This window comes from Euprymna scolopes, chromosome 14 (genome assembly GCF_053919585.1).
Source record: "Euprymna scolopes isolate OS-2025 chromosome 14, ASM5391958v1, whole genome shotgun sequence".
Lineage (NCBI taxonomy): Eukaryota > Metazoa > Mollusca > Cephalopoda > Sepiida > Sepiolidae > Euprymna > Euprymna scolopes.
In genome coordinates this window covers 118,663,146-118,688,249 of record NC_136495.1, presented here as the reverse complement: position 1 = coordinate 118,688,249, position 25,104 = coordinate 118,663,146, and the positions used below count along the sequence as shown (strand labels likewise).

Here is a 25,104-nt window from a genome sequence, read left to right as displayed (position 1 = left end):
GTATAAATATGTGAAACTAAACTCAAACGACGTCTTCTCGGCATTGCGCTGGGAAAAACGTCCAGAAGCAATCAGCTTTGATCAATCTTGTATATCAGTCTGGACAATTGGGAGCTGCTTTCCCCTCCCCAACATCTGTTGGGGGAAAGAAACAGTCAAATTTGGGTTTGCGTGACTTCTATTTGACCTTCTTAATTAGGTCAAATGGAAGCAGCAAAGTTAACTTTTATTGCGCACGCCTGTTTTTATAGTTAAATAAATTCAAACCATCTTAAAGATGTATGTCGCCGTGCGGTTTTTTTGTTCACACATGGGTTTGATCCTCATACACTTACCTACCAAAACATTTTTTTTTTATTATTAACCCCCCCCCCCGGAGTTTTGATTTACCTCAAGACACCCGGGCATCGCCGGGTACCCCCCGCTAGTATATATATAAAAGCGAAAATATGTGTGTGTGTGTTTGTCTCGCAAAAACTTTTGACACGGGCCACGGATTTTCACCAGATAGGTTTTTTCAATCTAATAGGTCCCACTTTGTAAACTAAGCTCCAACCCCTGTCCCATAGTTGCAATGTGGAATCTCTGTGCCTTTTTTACAAATATTTTAATGAAATGTGCTCTGATGAACTCGTTGCACTTGTGCCCCCTCGACTGACAAACCCACTTAACGAAATTTCACCCTTTCAGTGTTGAGGTCTCTAAATGTTAGAAAGCTTTCTCCTCTAATAGTTTCTTCACTCAAACAGATAGACTTTGGAATTCCCTTCCTGCTACCTGCTTCCCTGACTGTACTGATATGCAGAAGTTTAAATGTAATGTAAACCAACATCTTGGGCATGGTGCCAAATAATAGCCCCTTACATCTAAGTGGCAATATGCTTTGTTAAGGGTGAACATGAGTTAAAAAAAAATAAATAAATAAAATACAAGATGGTACACTCCACCACGGTCACTTAATACTAAGAAAAATCTTGCTTCCTATCAAGAAATTTAAAAAGGGTTTTGCAATTTTATTTATTTGGCTTCCTCACTTCACAAATGTCATACACTAGACTTCTGGTGTATAATATTCAAATCTTTCTCACGTTCTTCTTTGGTCGTGACCTTTAAACATTACCGCAGGAAGAATGATACAGTTTCAATGGCCATATAGAGATGGTGCCTAATGCATTCTATAATGAACCAAACTGGGAAAAACGAAGTTGAGAAAAAAATTCTTGGGTTTGTATTACTGTACACATAAAATCGAAAAAGTTGTCAAAAAACAAATATATAACAAATAAATGTTATCAAAGGCAAGGTAAGTTACTTTTCTACCTAACTGGATAATTTTTTGTGTGTTTTTATTTAATGTAACATGTTTATTCAGCTCGAAAAACATATAGTGTTTACTGATGTATTGGAAAATTAAAATAACTAGACAAAATACTGTTAGAAACTCGCTCAATATATGTTATCATGACATAGGCTGACATATATTCGGTGTGTTTTTAACAATATTTTGTATATATTTTTTATTTTTAACTCCTTTTCCCAAACTTACCGTGTCAAAGAGAGTTGGGCGCCATTTTTAATTTTCTAATACATTGTAAGAAATTCTGCAGAAATAAGCAAGCTTTTTATTGGATGGTTTCTCTGCCATGGATTTATTTTAACTAATCAAATTGCATGTTATAACTAACTGCCAAGAATGTTCTCGGTGCCAAATTCCCTTTTCAGATCAGAATACTAAAAGACACAGCATTGGACACACATGGATTTCTCACTCGAATCGAGGCAGTGAAAGTACTTTGCTGCTTCGAAATGTTTTAAATGCCTAAACGTGGAGCAGAACATTATCATTATAATTACCAATGCCCTTAAGTAGAGCGAATTATATTTGCATGCTTGTGCTACAACTTGATGTCTGTCAAGATGAAATTAAGGTCTACCGTTTGACCTGCCTTGTCCGCTATTGGACTAACAGTGAAGGACTCCTCGTGTATGCCCAGCTAGCAGCATCCATCTTGGAAGACACTTCTACATCTCCAACCTGCGCACTACTTCGTCAGCGGGAATTCTACCCAGCCTTTATCGAAAACAAACTATTATTTCCTTCGGGGTCATTACCAGCCCATAGTGGCAGATAGATGAAGATAATGCATCTTTTGTAGTATGGACCTTTTTTACTTTAATAAAATTTACGTTGAAGTTTTAAGGTGAGCTTGTTGTAATTTCTGTTTGGTTTTCTTCCATTCTGCCAGGGGCAAAAACCTATTGAGAGAAAATCTCACAACATCGGTAAACATTGTATGTTTTTCGGGCTGAATAAACATGTTACATTAAATAAAAACACTAAAAATTTATCCAGTTAGGTAGAAAAGTAACTTATCTTGCCTTTGATAACGTTTATTTGTTTATATATTTGTTTCTTTGACAACTTTTTCGAATCTATGTGTACAGTAATACAAACCCAAATTCTTGGTGGACTACTTCATTCCAGGCCTTCGAACGGCTGAAATAGTCAACAAATAAGTGTTATCAAAATTAATAAAGTTTACTTTTCTACCCAGCAGGGTCATTGTGTTTTTTAAAAACTTTTATTTACATTTTGGTGCTCATTTAGAATTACAGTCAATAAAAAAAGAAAAACAACAAAAATAAAACGGAAAAATTTTTATACACATTAAGGAACGAAGATGTCATATTCCCAAAATCATATAATTGACTAATGACTAAGTAATTTTGGTGCTTATTTTGAATTACAGGTACTTGTACAGTTTAATCAAGACATTAAAAAATGAAAATATCGAAAAAGGTTATATTGTACGTATCCGTTTTGAACTGAAGATCTCCGAAAAAAAAATTTCACTTAATTTGATAGAGTAGTTTTTTTTTTTTTTTTTTTTTTTACTGCGGAAAAACGCATTTTTATGACAGCATGTTGAAAGCAGACATCTTGGATTCTTTTAATTTTTGTTTGGATTTTAGAAACGCTATGGGGAGATAATTCCAGTTAAAGCGCCGACACTCCCCTCCCCATCTTTAATACTACTTTTCTTCCTAAAAATTGAACCTTTTGCTTGGTATCATAACAAATAGATTTTTTGCGGTAAAACAAAAACTACTTGATGAAATTAAGTGAATTTGTTTTGTATTTTTGAGAACTTCATTCCATTACGGATACGTACAATTCAAACTTTTTTTTCAATGTTTTCTTTTTTTCTTGATTAAACTGTACAAGTACCGAATTGCACTTAAAAAAAAAAAATACAAACATAGAAAAATCGGCACTTCTACAGAATTGGGACGAAATTTTCGTAAATTGTAAAACTGAACTTCACATGAAAACAATGGTATCTACGTATTCCTCATATTTTTAAGATGATTATATCCAAAAATTATGAATATCGATAAAGTAGAAAATTTTTTATTAAAGAAAATAAAAAAAAAATAGAATTTGATGAAAACGATTGTAAAATACAGGAGAGTTCAACCGGGAGGTAATTTTCCGTTTTAATTTAAACAAAGATGGCGGCAATTTTTCACTTGTTAATACGATAAAGTGTTTGTTTTTTAAAATAATTCAGTAATATTCATGTAATTTCGACTGCATAATTTGGAAACTACCATTGTAACTTATTGGAATTGACAAAAGAAAATCAGTTGAAACCATTGTTTTTTATCTGAAAACTCCATTTATCGACTACAAAATATTGTCCCAATAGTGTAGAAGCACCGAAAAATCTTTATGATGCATGTACTCGACACAGAACAAAAATGTCACAATTTTTTTTTTTTTTTTTATATCCATATAGAAAATCATTTATGATTTTTCTTTTCTTATTCCCCGACAAAGGAGGGATTGGACCGAGTAATTCAGTCCTGTTCTGTTGGTTTGTTTGCACTTTTCTTAATAACCATGCCTTGGATTTTTTTTTTAATTTTGCAGAAACATTAGTCATAGTGAAAGTAAATTTATGCCAGAACGGATTTTCCGGCATAACTCTGGTTGCCCCCTAGGGGCCATTAAATGTGTAAAATTGTCCCAAAATCGTTCGTTTGTTCATTTGTTTGTACTTTTCTCAATAACCATACCTTGGATTATTTTTAAAATTATGCACAAACATTAGACATGGTGAAAGTAAATTTTTCACTCATAGAGGGGGACCTTGCATGCTCAGAGTAAATGTATCCATTATAAGGCTGATGTTGATCTCAATAGTTCGAATTGAGTTGTTTCCTTTTTGTTTATAAAATATTCATAAAAGGTGGTAGTTCAAAACACTGTCTTACTTGGTAATAAAATTTGAAAATATATTAAAAAAAAACAAAAAAACTCTTATTGTTTACGAAGGCGATGTGAGTGAAGGTCAAGGTAAACCGGTGTCCTTTTTTTTTTTTCATTGAAGTTTGTTGGGGTCCTTATTCCTTACTTCATCCCAATAAAATTACAATATTATCTAAAAGTTGATTTCATTTTAATTTTCATGTCTAAAAGTGACAAGTGGGTTTTTGCCCCCCCCCCCCCCCCAACAAAAGGAAAGTGGTTAAAATGGCTAAAATTGACACTTCTATGCTTATTAAAAATTTGATGCCTTGGAATTTTATAAAACTTTCTAAAAAGTTGTAACTAACTCATTTCTATATATTATGTATATATATATGTATGTATATGTATATATATTATATATATATTTTGTTTGTCTATACTTCGCGATAACTCTTGAGTGTGCCCCGGGGCTCTTTTAGGGCTAATAAAAACACTCTATTTTTGGGACTATTTTACCATATTTGTTCAAAATTTTGGGTATACAAAATTTTCTATGTATGTATATTTCACAGTTTTGCATGGTGCTGAACTCAAATTTAAATCTGTTAAGACCTTGGGTACTTCGAGGACTAAATGGAGCTAGGGGGGGGATGATGGACTTTGTCATTTCTTTTCTTTTTTTGCATGGTGCAGAACTCAAACTTACATATGTTAACGCCTAAAACTGCACTGTTTATTCATTTTCAGCAGGATTTGATGTCCCCCTGGGGACTTTTGGGGCTAAATGCTTTGGGGGAGGCAAATGCTCAACTTAGTTATTTTTTTATGCCTCGTTCACTGTGCACTCACAGGGGAGCATGCATGCTTCACGTGTTTAAAGTAAGTATTATATAGAAAATACATACATGTAATTATTGTAATAGTTGTTTGATTAATAAGTTTTGTTGTGATTTTCGGTGCTTGTTTACATTTGTAATCTTTCAAACCAACGCATTTCAGGTGAAAATGTGTTATGGTGAAAAAAAAAAAGTGGTAGTAGGTGGGGGTGGGGGATCAAAGCAACAGCAGGCAGGCTCGAACCCGTAAGACCAAGGAGGAAAAGAAGGTTAAAAAAAAAACAAAAAAAAACATGATGTCTTAGCTGATGTCTCCATTGTGCGACCGGAAGTCCTGAGCGTTAAAATTAAGCGTCCAACCAAGACGATGATTTTGCAAAAATGTTGACGCAAAAACTGACCTCTCCTTGTAGAAAACTGCCCAGTTGAGGGTGAAGGAAATAATGTTTTTGGCCAATTTTTCGATATTTGTCGTCCGAGGCGTCGAGCTTCAAAATGATACAGATCTCATCAAGAATCCGAGAGTGACAACTTGAATTTAAATTTTATGGTTTTACATCAACCAAAATGTATTGTAAATTATTTTTTTTGTCGTGATAATTATAACTAGCAGGATCCATGGTAATTCCGTGGAACGAGAAACACATTTAATCAACAAATTTGTTTTGATAATTCTTTTTTTTTATAGAAGTCACCACTTATCAAGGCCCGACTGGAATAATATCGTAGTAATCGTTAGTAGTATAGTGGAAATTTGGTAAATTGGATTACTTAAGGGGACAGTTCAACAAGAATTTGTTTACGTTGAACTTGAAGACAACCAAATTGTAGTCATCTGGAAAGCAGGCAAACGGAAGAGAGTTCCACAGGTGTGCAGTTCTAAGAAAGAAACTTTGTTCATGGAATCTACGTTTAGGTTTAGGCACAGAGTGGGGGAAATTATTGATAGTGGTTTCAGCTAGACGAGTGTTTTTTTTTTTTTTTCGTGAAAGTTTGACGAGGGGGAACCATAGATTGGAGCTCAGATAAAGCTCATGTTTTTCTGGATAGCACAAAAAAAATTAGTTTTTTGGGGACAGAAAAACTAATAACACACAAATATGAGTTTATTATTAATTACATACGTACCACGGTGAAAAGATAGATTCTAAAAATTATGGAAAATGATCCAGCAGATAATGTCCTAGAAGTATTTTAAATAAAACCACATAAAAAGTATTTTAAATAAAAACGTAATAAAAATTACGTTCCCGGATAGTGTGTTTAAAGAGGCTGAGCCCTTAAATCAAGAGTTCTCTCTCTTCTTTGTCATACTGAATTGGTCGTACAATGAAAATAGTATCTATTGTATTTTAAATATAGAACTGACCTAAATGAGATAAATTAAAAAGTACTAATGAATACTCAGAAAGTAATATTGTGCTACATAGTTCAACACAAATAATAAAATCACGTTGTAAGAGACAATCTTTAATTTACTCCTTCAGTCCAGCACCTTTTGCAGACTTTTTTTTTTCTTTTTTTTTTGCCTGATTTCTTTTAATGTTCCCCTTTTTTACGTAATGTTTCACTTTCTTCATTAAAGACTCGTTTCACGTCAAAATTACGAGTTCTTTTCTCACACCATTACAACAATAATCATATATTATTACAATGATATTCGAAAATGAGGTGATATCAAAGGGAGCTCACTGTCATATTTTTGTTTGTTTGCTTTTTAAAGCCAAATTTTGAAAATTTGGCCTTTTATGAAGCCGTATAGCCTTCAAAAATTGTATTTGGCCTTTTTCAAAGCATATGGACTAACTAAGGAAGGAACAAGCAGAATATTGTGCATCAAGGATCCATCCTGGGGCAAACTTTATTCCTTATCTTCAATGATCTCTCAAACTACAGTCGAAGTTCATTCGCCGGCATATACGTAGATGACACTACTATCTATGGTAACTCTTCAAAGGCCAGCAATGACCAAGATCTCTGAGTCTTTCTCCTCCAACCGTGAGTAGTAGGGCAAAAGATGGTTGGTTAATTTTAACACGTCTGAAACGAAGCTTCTATCTTTCCACCACCAACGCTCTGATCCCCACTTGCCTCCAATCGATATGAATGGCTCCTGTCTCAAAGGATCACCCTACTTCAACAAGCTTCTTGGACTGACCTTCATTACTGACCTGAAATGGAAGACTTGCATCAAATCAATTGCCAAGGCTGCTGGAAAAATGGTTGCATCATTCTAATGCTCTAGAAAGTACCTTACTCCCAACACAATCGTCTACCTGAGTAAGAACCAAATACGGCTTAAAATGGAATATTGTTGCCACATGTGGAGAACAGCTGCTCGGAGCGCCCTATCTTGCCTTGACAGAGTTCAAAACTGGTTTTGAAACCTAGTAGGTGATGTTCTTTTCTCCTCCTTGCAACTTCTTTTCCGCAGAAGGGATATTGAGTGCCTTCTGCTATATCGTTATTTTCATGGCAAGTGCTCATCTGAGCTTAAATCTATGATTCTCCATGTTGAACTTTCACAAAAGAACACTCAACTAGCTACAACCACTATCAACAATTTCTCCCACTCTCTATCTGTGCCTAAATCTAGATGCAAATTTCATGAACAAAACTTCTTCCCTGAACTGCCCGCCTGTGGAACTTTTCGGCTGGCTTACTTTCTATTTGACTACAACATGGTCGTCTTCAAGTATTATGTAAACTATATATGCCCCCCCCTCCATTGCCAAACTTTCACAAAAAGCACTCAACTAGCTACAACTACTATATACAATTTCTCCCACTCTCTATCTGCCTAAATCTAAATGCAGATTCCATAAACAAAGCTTCTTTCCCAGAACTACCTGCATATGGAACACTGTTCCGCTGGCCTGCTTCCCTGTTGAATACAACATAGTTTTCAAATCCATCATTCAGTAACCCTTATCCTTGAGTGCTTTCAAGCCTTGATAAGTGGTGACTTGAAGTAAAAAAAAAAATTCTTCTTGAGCCATCCCCTTAAATAGTCAAATTCTATCCAAATTCACTCATCAACCCTTATCCGCGAGTGACTTTTGGGCATTCATAAGAGGTGACTCGCTTGTACAAAAAAAACAAACAATTCTAGCAATTTTCTTTTTACTAACGGTCTTATCAAGTTTCTCTAAACAATTTAAAAGAAAAATTTCCCTTCGTATTGAAGGGTAAACGTTGCTAATTTTAATTGGAACAACCGTGCTAATTGAGACAATTTGAGAATGTAACCTGCTTCAATGGGGGCGGGAGGGGGGATAACAAGAGCCAACAATAATAATAACAAAATAAAGGTGAAAACAAATTACAACAAATAAATGTTACCAAAGGCTAGATAAATTACATTTCTAAATCCCTGGACAAGTTTTTCTTTTGTGTGTGTGTGCGTGTGTGTGTTTTAATGTATTAATTAATTTATTTATTTAAATGTAATACAAAACTAGTGTCAAGTTAGAATGAAGAAAAACATGTCTGACACTAAGTGGTCATGTGGTGTCTTGATAATTGCTCAAAATTAAAAAAAAATATACCAAAATACTGGTAATAAAAATATAGTCGGTTGAAAATTATATTTTTGCATGAGTGGTAACAGTTATTAGTTGTGATAATGTTTCAATTTAAAAATCTCTGGAGGTTTATCTCTGTGTGCGTGTGTGTGCATATGTATGTGTGTATCATGGCCATTTTATCATATTTTTGGTTTGTGAACAGAGGGTGTAACTCAAATTTCCAACTGGTTTTCAAAATGTACGTGAGACAACTCTACTTTAGTTTTTTCATAAAACCTGACAAAAAGGCAATTTTAATTTTGAACAAAAATTGTTTTTTTTTTTTTATTAAGAAAAGCTTTTACCTGAAGTAAAAGCAGTGCCGTCGAAATCTTTAATTTTGACTGGATTTTTTGTTGGTGTGATGATATTATGGACCAACCTTGCTTGTGGGTTCTCATGAATTACCATTGCTAGTCAGTGAAACAATCAAATTTGAAATTTCAAGCGATGGCTGGGTGTCATGAAGATCAACTAAAGGTGTCTATGACAAGTTACTGACAGAATAAATCCTTGCAATGAATGAATTATCAATTTTGGGAAAAGTTAATTTGTTACAGAGAAGAAGAAAGAGGGCAAGAAATGGCGTATGATTGTTGAGAAAAAGGAAATTGGTATACCATTCTGTTTTGAAGAGGAGTAAAAGAAAGAAAGAAAGAAAGAAAAGTTATTAAATTTAGATATACCAGTTGTAACGAGAGAGTGGGGACGGATGTAGGCTCAATAAAAATCAAGCATTTTTTTGACAATTGGGCATCTTACACAGTTCCCGGCAAATCCATTCTAAAGTCGATCGTAATTTGTCTGGATTTCTCAGAATTCCCCAATTTAACTTCACCCACACAAACTTAGAAAAACAAGTATTAAATTGAAAATGAAGACGCCAGTTATCCAAAACGTATTTCTTAAATCAGAAAGAATTATAAGTTACCCATTCTAACTTTCTTTTGTATACTGACATATATATACTATTGGAATATTTAACCGAATAATTATATTTATAAGAAAACAATTATCAGTGACTTGCTAGTCATTCTTTTTTGCCTTTTTTATGTTTTGGAAGTGATTCAGTGTTTTTTTCACAAACATCTTCAAACAAAACCTTTCCAGTGACAAGAGTTTTCAGTCAAATGGTGACCTTTAGTGAGAGAAGAAACCATTGGTGCGACCAGAAGACGGACCTTGGAAATGTCCTGGAGAGCAAAATTACTGTTTTAGTGCGTCCGAAAACCCGCTGATGTGGAAATTGTGTTGCCACAGGGACTTAGGGTCTGCACGTTTTTGTGCACCCTGAGCTAAATTTGACAATATATGTATGGTTCCAGCATCCAACGAATGCCTGAATACTTTTAAAGGATCCGAGACTAGACAATGTTACATTTTTGATTCCACAGTTAGAGATTGCATTTAATTTCTAACTCACGTGGATTGTGAACAATAGTCCGGGGGAGGTAAGGATTAGACTGGTACATTTTGCAGTGTTGCTAGGTAATTCCTGGACACGTGAAACATGCAAAATATCCAAGGTTTTGGCCCAAATCAAAGAAACTACAGTACAAATGCCTGCATTGTTTTTTTTGTTTTTTTTTTTTTTTTAATAAAGCCATATGCACATAAGACGATAGTTTTAGTTCATTAATTAACATTGTCGTAAAATTGAATTTTTTCACCTAATATGGCTACAGATTATCACGTCAGTGTGTTGCTAGCACTTTGTAACCGTTATAAATCTGAAAAATGTCCCCTAGCCACTGAATAGTAATTTTGTTTTTTTAATGAAATAACTCAAATGAACTTGTTTCAATAACTTTTAAAATAGTATTTTTGGGTTATTACGGCCACCAATCACAATCATGGATGAGTCTCACATGACTCAAATTCAACAATGAAGGATAACCATTTAAAATTGAAAAAAAAAAAAAAAAAGAAAAAAAATACTCATCTGCTCTGAATATTTAGAAAAAAAATAACTTTAAAATTTAAATATTTGCCTATTTTGCAATAATTTTTAATATCTCTTCTGATACTGTACTTTTCTGTTCTCGGTCAGTGAAGAAAAAATTCTAGACTGAAGCAAGTTTAATATTTGTCTTAATCCAAAGTGACTTCTTTTGGGCAATTAGGTTTCACTACATTAAAAACCGACTTTGTGGGGAGGCAAATAAATATAACGTTTCTTTTTTTCTGTTTTAACATATAGAAAACTTGTTTCCATTTTTTTAAGTTAGCTCAAAAATAAATTCAATAAAAACTTTTATATAAAATCCCAATATTTTACTACGGCCTATACTGCTACAGGAATTTTACTTAATTATCATATGGGGGTTTTATTTAAAAGGATTATTGAATTTATTTTTGTAGAGCATTTTTTTTAAATCTGAAATAAATTTCTCACATTTAAAAGTAGAAACATTTACTTGGGTCTCTATGAGGGCAATTAGACACAAGGCCGATTTTTAATGTGGGAAAATCCAGCTTCCCAAGAAGGTGGACACTGGATTGGGAATGCTGTTACTATAAAGCCCTTTTACACTAAAGATTAAAAGATTAAAGTGGTTTGAACTGATCAAAATATATATTTTGACAATTTACTTTCTGACGAAAAGAATCAATAATTTTTATTTTATTTTATGGGGTGAAACAATAAATTTATCACCCTAAAGAAAACAACAATACAGCTTTATTTTGAAACTTTTATTGAAAAAAATGAATTCAGGTAACTTGATTATGTAATAGAGCTGACACCTATTCAATGTAACCGCCTTCGGAATCAATCACTGCCTTGATACAGGTCCAGAACTGAGAGCATGCCTTTTCCACAAGCACCAACGAGAGCTCGGTGAATACTTGGCAGATGCCAGCAATCAGGCTGACTTTGGTGTTGTGGAAGGTTATGTTAGTGATGTTTTCAACGTATGATCAAACGATGTAGTCCAGCAAGTTCAGGTTAGGGGAGGAGTAAGGAAAGGGTACAAAGTGGTAGCACTTTTTCTGAAGTTAAGCGTGGGTCTCTTTGGACTTATAGGCTGGTGCCAAGTCCTACTGCCACACCCAGGATCTGCCAGTGGACACCTGATTGCACCAGGGGATCACCACACTCTTCAGCACATCCAGGTACACTTTGATGTTGACTTTCAAACTGACTTCGAAGATGTGAGGTGGCATGATTTGGCCCTCACTTGAAACCACACCAAAGACTATAACCATAGCTAGAAACTTCATTGAGCTGTGCCCTCAAGCATTGAACCGTCCGAATTTGCATTTTGAGGGTGCTGGCAATGGTCCTGTTGTCATAACTTGGATTGGTAGAGAGCATGAATTGTACAGCTCGCTCACTGAACATTGTGTCACATTTAGACATGATAGAACGCTTCTATTGCTCTTGGGATTTGTACACAACTGGCTAATTAGTAGATTGTCTGCAACAACAAAAAAAAAAGAAAACCGGTTTTTATCAAATGGAAATGGAATCATATCGTCTTTTCTGGGGCGGCAATTTTATCGTTACACACACACTCTCTCTCTCTCTCTTTTTATATATATATATATATATATACAATATTTATTATGACACTATATATACATATTTCAAGGTCGTACCATTGGTTTCGATACACCGAAAACAGTAATAATATACTGTGGAAAATCGGTATAATCTCTTCGGCGACAAAGAAAAATCTGAAACTAATGCAAAATGAACGAACATAGAAGAAACGCTAGACGAGCGTTTAAGACTCAGAATTTCATATTTAAAAAAATATCGTTTTAAAACTGACGTTAATAGATTATTATAGAAGAAAGAAAGGAAGAATGTGTGTGTGTGTGTGTGTGTGTGTTATAAATCATATTAATATGTTTATAAATCATATTAATATATTCATGCCTTTCTCATTATTTATTACCGTTAATTGTCCTACTTTTATTTATTAATATGGCTTTAACAGGACCTTTATATTTTTTAGAGAGTTTTCCATCGCACCCCCTTCCCCGCTATGCACGCACGCACACACATACACACACACACACACACACACACACATTCTTCCTTTCTTTCTTCTATAATAATCTATTAACGTCAGTTTTAAAACGATATTTTTTTAAATATGAAATTCTGAGTCTTAAACGCTCGTCTAGCGTTTCTTCTATGTTCGTTCATTTTGCATTAGTTTCAGATTTTTCTTTGTCGCCGAAGAGATTATACCGATTTTCCACAGTATATTATTACTGTTTTCGGTGTATCGAAACCAATGGTACGACCTTGAAATATGTATATATAGTGTCATAATAAATATTGTATCTTCAGCTCTCACATCTACGATCGAGCACTTTATTGGATTTTTTTCATCACCCCTGGACACGCTATATATATATATATATATATATATATATATTCTGTTACATTAGTTAAGTTCATGCTTTGAAGAAGTTAGCTACATAAAATCCAGAAATGGGCTAACAAAGTATGAATTGAAGAGGGTAACATGAATCAAACTAAATGGTAAACAGGTATATGCAGCCATCATTTTCCTCCATTTTAATATTTTAGATGTATTTTGTTTTAAGATCATGCAGTAGTTAGTTTTTGTTAATGAAAAGCATGTTCATTTTTTTTTTCTACAGCAAAAGAAACCTGCCTTTTATTAACCTCAGCACTAACCCTACATCCATGGTGACAAAAAAAAAAAAAAGACCTTAAAATCAGCTTGTTTTGAGGGTGAAAAAAATTCAACTTCAGTCTTCATTTTAGAAAAGTAAAATTTCTAGAGATTCGACTGAAACTATAATTGGTCGAATCACATTATCTTTGAAAAAGAATGGAAGACAAATCAAGTCATTATCCTTGATCATAAATTTTTTACTAATTATGTTCTCTTAAGCTAGACAGTTTGGATTTTTACGGATTAACAATAATGAAAGAAACGTTTTTTAAAAATAGTAATTCCACATTTATTGTCAGAGGAGAAAATATATATCCCTTTTCTTGATAATCTTGGTTCCATGAATAATGTTTCTGACAAATGGGGGAGAATTACTGTTTTCTGAATCGGAATCTATCCATCTAACACCTATCATTGGGTGTTATTTTTTTTTTAACCTTGAACTAATATTTTTTAACTCCTTACATCAAGTGGCTTCATGCCTTGTCTGGAGCGATTTTCATTTTAAAAAAATTGTGCTTTTAACTCTGTTTTTTTTTTTTTTAATTGTTATTTTTATTAGACCAATACTAAATTACTGATCGACTTATGTCTATCAATATTTGTAAAATTGGTTTGTGTTAATTTTACCACCGGTGATTGTATAGATTTATTCAATTGCTTCTTTAAAAATGGTCATTTTAATTTTTATTGCTTTGCTGGTCTGGTAAATAAAACAATATGATGTTAAACTTTTCTTTTTGTAGAATTAAGAGAAATTTGGGGGCAATTAATGTTAATAAAAACTTTGAATAAACATAAAAATAAATTACAGTCCATTCTGATTGATTAGAATATTAAAAAAACAAAACAGTTCTTAAAAAAAAAAAAACAATAAAAAAGAAATTGTGCATTCTCCAGAGAGCTTTGCCATATGATTGGAAAGAGAACTTCCACCCAGGGAACAGTTGTTCTGGTTTGTCCACTATGTATGTTGATTAGCAGATTATACTGAATTACTTGCTAAAGGCATTTTCAGGGTTGCATTTTATTTATCAGGTTGACAAGAAAGTTCTTGTGGTTGTTAATTTTTACATTCAGATGAGCATATCTCAACTCAAACAAAAATTTATTGATCAAAATAAGCACCATCAGAATGAACACACTTTTGCCGACGTAAAATAAGTGCATTTATGCCAGTAACGTAAAAATCTTGTGTTCTGGTGGTGATGAAGTCGCTGAAAGGGGCTTTTGATATCGCCTAGGTTTTCCAAGCATTTATGCAGAAAGTTGTTGAGATGCTTGAAAAAGTGGTAGTCAAGCATTGTTGTGGAGAAGTATTTTCTATTGACTAATGCTGGGTGTTGTTGTCGAAGTTTCTGATGCATTTCATCCATTTGTTGACAGTACTTCTCTGCTGTAATTGTTTCGCCTGCATTCAAAAAACTAATGGATGAAACCAGTCGCAGACTACCAAACAGTCAGCATGACCTTCTTTTGGATCAACTCTGGCTTTGGGAAGTGTCGTGGAGTCTCGTCAGCATCTAACCACTGAACTGAGTGTCACTGGTTGTCATAAAGAACCGGCTTTTCATCGCAAGTCAGAACTTGGTCAAGAAACGGGTCGTTTATGTTGCGTAAAAGAAGGGAAGATGACACTTTATAATGGCGTTTCTTTTGTGAGGCACCCATTCATCAAGTTTTTTTGTGTTTCCAATCTCTCTCAAGTGTTTGGAAATCGGCGTACACATTATGTCTAATTCAGAAGCAAGTTTTCCAACAGGTGTAGGTGGATTGGTTTATACTAAGGCTCTTAATTGATCGTTATCAACATCTGATGGCCAACAACAATGCTAATCATCGTCAAGACTCTCGTCACCACCACAAAATTTCTTTAACCACCATTGTGCTGTGCGTTCAGTAGTGGTTCCTGGACCAAACGCTTCATTGATATCGTGAGGTGTTTCAGCAGCTTTTCAACCTAGTTTGAATTGAAATAAAAAAATTGTGCGAATTTGCTTTTTCCATCTTGTATTCAACATTCTGAAAAGAAGACATAATTGTTTTAAAACTATTGTAATTTAAACAACTAGATTGAGCACAAAACACTCTTTCAGATGATATATGAAGTAAAAGTATTTGAAAATGCATCATTTGAAGTCAAAATTGAAAATTCTACGAGAACTTTCTTCACAACTTAATATTTATTGAAGAGAAGTTTTTGTCTTCTTACCACATAAAGCTCTTTAACAGTTGAATGAAAACATCACATGTTATCTTGGTTTTAATTTAACAAAATTTAAGAAAATGAAAACATGTAACATTCAACATTTAAAAAAATACAAATTTGAGAGAAAACTGGTCAGAATATGACTGAATTTTATTAAAAACCTGCTTACAAAAAATTAATTCTTGATTTCATAAAAAGACTTGATAAATGTGGTATTTTGTGTCTATAAGTTTTTTTTTTGTTTTCATTTTTTGTATTGTTGAATTAATGTGAAGCATTATTAATTTTTGTTTTAACAGATTAAACATTTTAAAAATTTATTATGATTTCAAATTTTTTTTAATTAGTTAAAATTTTATTTTATTTGAGAGATAATAATAAACTAACATTAATGGAACAAAAGAAAAGTACAAAAATGTCTGACAATAATTTTGAAAAAATCAAATTTACAATTTTTTAACATAATTAAAATTCTCTTGAAAAATAAACAGTTTTCTAGAATTATTTGAAAGATAACTAGTTGTAGATAACCGATTCTGGAAGTGCAGCGCTCCTGAGCACTGTCAGTTTTTCCTTGATTGTGCCAAAAAGTGATCAAAGAGTATCAAGAATTCATCACTGTTGACCCTTTCCCACGAAACTCCCACAGCATGAAGAGTATCTGAGATTTCATGCTAAACAACACCTCTATCCTAATTAATCTTTTAATGCTTTGTATCATGCATGTTGCTATCTTTCACAGACGTCAATCATAAATGAATGTGCTAACCATGCTTGGTCTTAGCTTTTCGTTTTAATAATGAATATGTTTGGAATATATGTGTAAGGGAATATGGGCAAAGAATACCGGTTAAGATATACACCGGAGAGTTACTTCCCTTGTGACACACACATGCACAGATGTCCCGGCCTTGACAAGGGAAGATATGTTTTACCTCTCGTGGGTACTATGCTCACTTGAGAGACTGAGTAGAACTCTAACCACTTCTAAAGTGAGTACCGAATAATTGTTGTTCTATATTGTGCTGTTATTTTATTTTTTTACGCTTGTCAATTCATAATAAATGTGCATTTATATACTTGTGAACTATTTGCGTTTATTAAGTATTTGTGTTTGTAAGTATTTTTAGTTTCAGTGAATCAGTCAACTATGAGATCCCTAATACTTACAACATATGTTTAGTACATGAGCCGTGAAATAAAATAATGTATATTCTAACATAGTAAAGGAAAATGTTAATAAAGTGGATTCCTGAAAAGTATTACTTTTTACCTAGAATTACATATACATCTTAAAAAAAAAAAAATGACACTTTATAATACACAAAAAAATTAAACTTAAGTCATGATGCTTCCCACTAAAAATAGGATATTTTCTTTTTTCTTTGTCTTTCATAATAAAATACATCTCTTCTGTAAATATGTGAGTGTAACAATTAAAATGATAGCTTTTTATAGAGTTTATAAATAAAAGCATTGTTTCAGTTTTCAGGTTAGTTACCGCCTCATACAGCACAGGAATATGCTGGCCATCAGCAACAAGGCAATCTGCAGGTAAAAAAAGAAGAAAAAATTTAATATATGTATCTATATATATATATATATATATATATATATATTTTAAAGAAATTTGGATGGTTGCATTCAATGCTGCTAAGACTAAGCTTGTTTCCTTCAATAATTACAAGAAACCTTCTCAACCATCAATAGTAATGGCTAAAGATACACTACCTGGAAGTACTTCTTTTAAACTCCTCGGATTAACGTTCACAGAGAACATGAGTTTAAACAAATACATTGAGAGCATTGCCAGGGCCGCCGCGAGGAAGGCATATCCTCTCTAGCATGCTAAAAAGCTACTTACGCCCGAAAGTATCCTGTACCACCATTCGCCCATATATGGAGTATTATTATCACATTTGGGCTGGTGCATCTGCTACTATTCTCTCACTCCTGGACAGGGTTCAAAAGAGAATCGCCAGCTTGATAGGTCCTGAAATGTCATCTAGGTTTCAACCTCTGTCCCATCGATGAAATGTTGCATCCCTCTGCCTGTTCTACAAGTATTTTAATGGTGAATGCTATGATGAACTACAAGCACTTGTACCCCCTTGACGTAAATACCCCCAACAAACCCGACAAGCAGCAAAATCCCACCCCTACACTTTAGAGATCCCTAGATGTAAGAAAGCCTTCTAATTTAATAGTTTCTTCCCAAGAACTGCTAAACTTTGGAACTTCCTTCCGGGATTCTGCTTTCCCAACTGTACTGACATGCAGAAGTTCAAGTGTAATGTGAACAGACATCTTGCTGCTTATCTCCCTACATAATATCCCTGCAACTTATGGCCTCGATAGTAGTCCCATACATCAAAGCGGCACTGTGCCTTGTTTGGGGTGAAAATGGAATTTTAAAAAAAAGAAGAAAACATACATTTTTTTTATCTTAAGCATTGTAAAGAAATTGTCCCTACGAGTGTGACGTAGTAGGTAGTGCTGATACTTGTCCCTACGAGTGTGACGTAGTAGGTAGTGCTGATACTTGTTTTAATTTTTTTTATTTCTTTTTTTTACTCCAACCAAGAGATCTTTTTAAGATTCTAACCACTCCTTTAAGTGCAATCGTTTCTGTTTCTCTTTCACTTGGTTCACCGGGTATATTCGATAGGTAATTTTTGAAATTTTTCTTTTTTTCATGAGTCTGGTTACTCCTATAATATAATTACTGGAATAATGGAGATCTTAAGATTCCAGTTTGTTTTCTAATCGCACATAAAGCTTTGGTATTTTGTTATCTTCTCCCTCTCAGATCTATTAAAGCCAGCATCATTAGCCAGCATCGCTATTACTTAAACTAGGGTTACTACTTTCTCTCTCTTGTCTCAAAAATGCTTAACATCTCCGTTTTCTAGGTACGTAGCTGTAGGAATTTCATAGTCATAATGTATGGTGTATGACTTATTTCCAACTGTTGTTTCTGGTAAACATGTTCCCACGACTTGCTGCTACACTGGATATTCAACGTTTTTACAGATTTTACAGTGGCGAATTGTGACGAAAGGTGTGTTCGGTCAAGTTTTCTGATTTGGGGAAGAATGCGTAGATGTGATGCGAATAACATATTGTGAGATTTGAAAACTAATCCAAAGTTTATATATATTTTTTTAATTGGAATTCATTATTGAGATGAGTATTATTTATTAATTTATTTATTGTGGACTATTATTCTCATCTTTATTAGTTGTTTTTTCACAACTATTCCTCTGGCCTTCGTCGGGTGGTTATGTTCCTCTGGCCTTCGTCGGGTTACTACCCGACGAAGACCAGAGGAATAGTTGGCTGAAACGTTGTGAAAAAACAACTAATAAAGATGAGGATAATAGTTCACAATAAATAAATTAATAATCCAAAGTTGTTTTTCAGTTTGTTTAGTTATGTAGAGAAACCAGTTATTTAATGGATACAAAACCAAAACAACTGAATAGTTAGAAAATGTGAAAACGTCATCGAAATTTGTGACTAAACAGCAAAGGCATCTTAAGTACTGGCTCTGACTGGGAGGTGGGGGAGTTCTTGAAGCCTCCCACGGTACATTAAAGTGTCTGAGAAAAAACGTTAGCATCATTAAGCGGGTGGTGAAAATTCCTTTTGTGTTTTTTGAGTCTTCAATTGTAAACCATTATGAAAGAGAAGGATGCATCCAGAAATTTAAGAATTCTCTAATGGAGGGACAAATGTTTCCCTTTTAGTCTTACGTAACCTGGGCTCCAGCAGTACCTGTTCTGATGCTATACTTCATTTTTTTGTTCTAAATTAGTGGAGGAGAAATCCTTCACGACTGAGACACTTTTTTAATTTTTGTTCCTTTCTCCACGTAAAAAAAAACAAAAGAATAAAAACTCTGGTGTCTAACTCTGTCCCGTGGGGAGGCAAAGTAAATAGGGATCATATTACAAGTACAGGTTCTCAAACGTTTTGCTACTATCCCTAGGTTTATCAAGAGTCATTACAGCGTCACAAATCTCATTGATATAAAGTGATTGGGTATTATATACAGCAGTCATGTCAAATGTGGTGCTTTGCAAACATACTTGCAGCTTGTATAAAAGATACTGTATTTAATAGTGTCAAGATGATTAATTGCAAAAATCGGAACATTTTTGGTGATATTACAATTGGTATCAGAATCAGAAAATTTTTGTCCCTATTTTCCGATGCCAAAAACTATTCCTTTAATTATCGTTTTTATTTGAGTTTGTTTCATACAAAATCTTTCACTGCTTGTAGTAATAATGAAATAACAAATATTTATTGGTTAAAGCTTCTTTCTTAGAACTGCACGCCTGTGGAATTGTCTTCCGTTTTCCTGCTTTTCGGCTGACTACAATATGGTTGTGTTCAAGTCTAACGTAAATAAGTTCTTGATGAGCCGTTCCATATAAGTTATCAAATTTACCGAATTTTCATTACTAATGATTACTATATTGTCCAATTTCTACTGTACACTCTTTAACCCTTATCCTTGAGTGGCCTCTTGGCCTTGATAATGTGGTGATGCCTGTGTAAAAAAAAAAAAAAAAAAAAAACCATCAGTAAAACTAAAACCTAAAGATCTTCGCTCCACGTGTGCGTTTTTATGTTTGAGAAAATATATGCACATTTAACTTGTGTTTTTACGATAAACGGGGGAAAATAACAACTCTGTAGTTAGATATTTAGAAATTTATAAAGAATCAGAACCATGAATTTAGTAAGAAATCGGTAATTATATCGGAATCAGGAAAAATATTGGAATTGTCCCATCACTAGCATTTAATATTCAAAATTGCAATTTTTATCATTTAAGATATATAATAAATTTGCATTGTCCACTGAAAGACATTATGCCAAATTTTTATTAAACAACTTCGGTTCTGATGCATTGTATGGACTGGATGTCACTACTGTTACCTGTTGCATATTACGAATTGGATTTCTTATAAATGTCTGGTATGGCTGGACCAACAATGGCGAGTACTTGTGCAGCTATGTTACCACGCTGAAATAACATTATTATTTAGAAAGCCATTCTTAACATGGGGAGGAGAGGGTGTTTTGTAACTGTTCTGTACTTTCACCTAATAATTTAATAAGCAAAAATATTGTAAAAATTTGAATTTACTTTGAAAATACTATTAAAAAAACAATTTGAACAGATTTCCAAGCTTTTTTAACAATGCTTGATATATTCCGGTGGCAGCATTAGGTGTCGGCTGAGCCCAAGCAGATATTTATGAGAAATCCGGTTTGTAATATGCATAGTTACCAACTTCCGGTTCGTACAATGTACCAGCACCATGATTTTAATTAGCTATGCGTAGTTCTCACTCATAGCAACACAAATTGACCCACATAGCTGTCAGGGCAACCTTGGTTTGACACATCTACACTATATATGGAGAGCAAATGTCTGCATGTCCAGCTAAAACGTTAAAAATACATAATAAACACTCAAAAGCTGGTATTTTATTTTCATCGGTATATAATATCTAAAAATGTAAAAATAAATTTATTATTTGGGGCTCAAATGGTCGTTTGTATCATTTAATGTTATCAAATCCAACCGTTAACTAAAGGGAAATAATTCTGATTTTTTTTCACTGAGTTCTTTCCTTTATGCTAACTGTAGTTGTGTATGTGTGTTTAGTCCTTTCGAATAACATTAAGCAAATAGTGACTAGTACATGTATTCTCAATAGCCTGTCCTAGTCTTTTTCACTAATTTCATTTTGCATTTTCACTTTATTCATTTTGTTCATTCTTATATTTGCTTGTTCTTTACACACTGTTTTTCTCTCTGTTTATCGAGTGCATGTACAAATTTCAGTCTCAGCAATGTTTGTATAAATCTATGTATTATATTCTGTTCAACTAATTTTATTTGGATGACATTTGATCAAAATTTTCATAGGTTGAAGTTCTTTCCTGATACCAACTAATGAGATTATGAAGACCAGTTTTTATTCAATTTTTTTTTTTTGAGACACAACCTCTAAGTGATTACCCAGCAAGGCTAAAGGGTGCTTTATCTGTGCTTTTATTTATTTTATTTTATTTTATTTCTCAATAATAATAATAAATGAAAAAAAAAATTCTATCCTCTGCGACTTAATGCAAAGTCCAACTTCCATTTGTAATATACCAAGAGGGGATTACAATCGCCTTGGTTCAGATGGGGATACACAACCAGTATAGTAACACCAAGTACAGTTTTCAGTCACTGCTAGTTTCAGAATTAGTCGCTCAAAACTAAATTTGGTAACATGAAACAGTGATCAAGCTTTTTCTTTTCTTGGCACAAGCTGTTAAACCCAATACTACTACTACTACTACTACTACTACTACTAATAATAATAATAATTATAATAATAATTATAATAATAAGTAGTAGTAGTATTTACTCACTAGGAGTAGTCACAAAGGCCATCATCAAAGATTTCTTTTTGAGAACAACTTGTAGTGTTCTCTGGAATGTGAGTGACAACAAGTTTCCCTAGATTTCCAGTGCTCTTCACCTCTTTCGATAACCTTCCTTTGCAAATGAATTTGCATTATCGCAACAGCCGCTTATCATTGCTTTCTTGTTGACAGCGACCATTGGTCTTCACTAGAATTTGGTTGACAATAAGTCTCCCCAAGGTCCCAGTCCTCTTTGCCCTCATCCAGTGGAGATCTGGCTAATGCTTTCTCTTTTCAGTCTTTCCATCCTTCTTGACCCTCCTCACTTATTTGGTGCGGCGTCAGTTTATGGTGACATACCCACAAAAAATGATTATTATTATGACTATGATTATGATGATGAGTCTTCATCTCTATTGTCAGTACCAATTTAGTATTTTTTGACTGGTTCAAGAGAGATTTTTTGACTGGCCCAAGAGAGAAAATTATAAATTATTTGGGTTATTTGTAATGTTAAAAGTTTGATTTTATTAAACAAATCCTTGTAGGGTATATACTAGCTTAAATATTCATCTACACCACCGTGCAAGGTAACTATTACTTACCAAAATGAAAATGTGAAATATACAGCCATAGTCAAAATTATGTAGCACCTATAAAACACTTAGATATTTGTTTAAACTCATGCATTTAAAAGTTAAGAATTGTTCAGTGAACAGTTGAGAGCAAATGTAAAATATTTAACAGTAGATTGTAACATTCATTTGATTTAAAGCCTCTTTCAAGAGTTTTAGCTGAGTTTCATACTAATTTTATTCCAATATTCAAAATGATTCATTTTCATACTACAAGTTGTTTCTTATTTTTCAGGTAATATTTGATTCCTGCCAGCGCTATAATAGTATATTTAATTAAAAATACCTCCAAAGAAACAGCTTTCAGAGATTAAAAGGGCAGAAACTCGGGGATGATGCAAACAAAAAGCATATCTGCTTGAACAGAGAGAAGAAGGTTATTAGAAGTAGAATTAAAAGAATGCAAAGCAAGGAAGAAGACACTTGTCTCAGACCAACAACAACAACAAAAAAAAAACAACTGGAATTTGTAAAAAACAAAAAGACATGAAAATTGGACACCTAATGATTGAGCCAAAATTGTTTGGTCTGACGAAAGTAACTTTGAGGTAAATTAACAGTTTCTATTTCCTAAACTTTGAAAGGAACAATTGAAATTTTTATATAAATACACATCCATAACATTTATTAAAAAATTGTAACAAATTCTAATTTTTTTTATCAGACTTTTGGCATCCCTGGAACGGTTTATATTCTCTGTAAGGAAGGAAAAGCATTTCATCCTGATTGTGTGGTTCCAACTGTCAAATTTGGAAGAGGAAGCATAATGGTTTGGGGCTGTATGACTTCTTCAGGCACTGGACTGTTGTACACAATTGAGGGCAGAATGAGGCTTCAGAATTAATACTAACATGATGGACCATTATTTAATAATAACATGCCAAGCGATGTAAACTTCCTATAAGACAATGCCCCATGCCATACATCAAAAGTTTCAATAGGTTGGTTTGAAAAAAAAGGAATTACGGTGATGAAATCCCCCGACCTACATCCCATTGTGAGAATACACAAATGTTCATCAAAAAAGAATTAGAGGCCAAACTTCATGAAGAGTGTCAGAAAATAGATCCTACCACCCGCAACAATTTAGTCAATAATATGCAACAATGAATAAAACCTCTTATAAAGGCAAAAGGAGAACATGCCAAATATTGATTGTTGTTAAAATAGATTTATTAATGTTTATTCCACTATTCTTAATATTAAATACATAAGTTTGAATCATAATTTCGATTTTTCATTGGTGCTCCATAATTTTGACCATATCTATCTATCTATCTATCTATCCATCTATCTGTAAAAGTAAAATTATCTGTGTGTCTGTCTGTGTGTGTACATTTCCCTACCAAATTACTCTGTCAATTTTCAGTCTACAGACTCGAAATTTGATATAAGGGGTATTGAGAATTGGGGAAACCTTTTTAATTGGTTTTCGGCCAAAGATTTGGCTGTCAAGGGGTCAAAGTTCAACAATTTGACCTTTGAAAACTCTACCAAACTCATCCACCAATTTTGGGGCTAAACACTTGAAATTTTAAATATAGGTTAATTGGACACGGACCAAACTTTTTAATTTGATTTGAGCCCAAAACAATAAATGTTAAGAGGTCAAAATTGGGGTCAAAGTTAAAAAAAATTTAGCCTCTGCAGTCCCTACCAAATTACTCAGACAATTTTTGGTTTAAACATTTGAAATTTTACATAAAGTGTATTCAGGCATAGAACAAGGTTTTTAATCGGTTTTTGGCCAAGAATTTGGCTGCCAAGGGGTCAAAGTTCAAAAGATTTGACTTTTGCGGTTTCTAGCAAACTATTCAGCCAGTTTTGGGTGTAAACATTTGAAATTTTACATAAATGGTATTCGAATATGTAGCAAGCTTTTTAAACAATTTGACAGTGAAAATTTGGCTACCAAGAGGTCAAAGTTGAAAGAGTTGACCTTTGCAGACTTTACCAAAGGCCTTATCCAATTTTGGGTTTAAACACTTGAAATTTTAGATGTAGGTTACGTGGACATGAGTCAAACTTTTTAATATATATGTATATATATATATATATGCATATAAAGTTATGAACAGTACATAGGGCCTGAGTAAAGCCGGGCTGAACAGCTAGTATATATATATATATATATATATATGCAAATGAAAAGGAAAACCTAAAATAAATAAGTCGTAATCTACGTTTCGCCCCTATTTCAGGGGATATCATCAAGATTTGGTTAAAAAAATGCTGAGGAAACAGGTTACAGACCACATTGAAATAATCCAACCTGCCTACATGCACATTTATAAATTCTTTTCCAGAGTAGGACCGAACCTATAGTTCTTTCCTTCTTCACTTGCATGTGGTCTGTAGCCTGTTTCCTCTGCATTTTTTAACCAAATCCTAATGATATCCCTAGAAATAGGGACGAAACGTTGATTACCATTTATTTATTTTAGGTTTCCCTTTTCATTTGCATAACGTCAACCATCGTTTGTATATTACTTTATTCATATATATAT

At 33.5% G+C, this 25,104-nt stretch overlaps 2 protein-coding genes across 5 annotated transcripts in view; one reads left to right on the top strand and one right to left on the bottom strand.

Annotated features, from left to right (window-relative positions):
* Positions 1 to 25,104, top strand: part of LOC145293248 (histone-lysine N-methyltransferase SETMAR-like) — a 160,292-nt gene that overhangs the window by 70,041 nt on the left and 65,147 nt on the right. Inside the window, exons 2-3 of one of the 4 annotated variants that reach the window (XM_080139823.1) lie at positions 22,833 to 23,145; positions 23,262 to 24,658. The exons of 2 other annotated variants lie outside the window; for them this stretch is intronic. In XM_080139823.1, coding sequence (XP_079995949.1) covers positions 23,084 to 23,145; positions 23,262 to 23,364 — 165 coding nt within the window. In that variant the 5' untranslated portion in view covers positions 22,833 to 23,083 and the 3' untranslated portion in view covers positions 23,365 to 24,658. Of the gene's footprint in view, positions 1 to 22,832; positions 23,146 to 23,261; positions 24,659 to 25,104 lie in introns of those variants that run through there. One more of the 4 variants, XM_080139821.1, reaches the window with a different exon arrangement.
* The window catches only part of LOC145293243 (tetraspanin-9-like), a 100,735-nt gene continuing 91,287 nt past the window's right edge, over positions 15,657 to 25,104 (bottom strand). Inside the window, exon 8 of the mRNA XM_080139813.1 lies at positions 15,657 to 17,072. Coding sequence (XP_079995939.1) covers positions 17,022 to 17,072 — 51 coding nt within the window. The 3' untranslated portion in view covers positions 15,657 to 17,021. The remainder of the gene's footprint in view (positions 17,073 to 25,104) is intronic.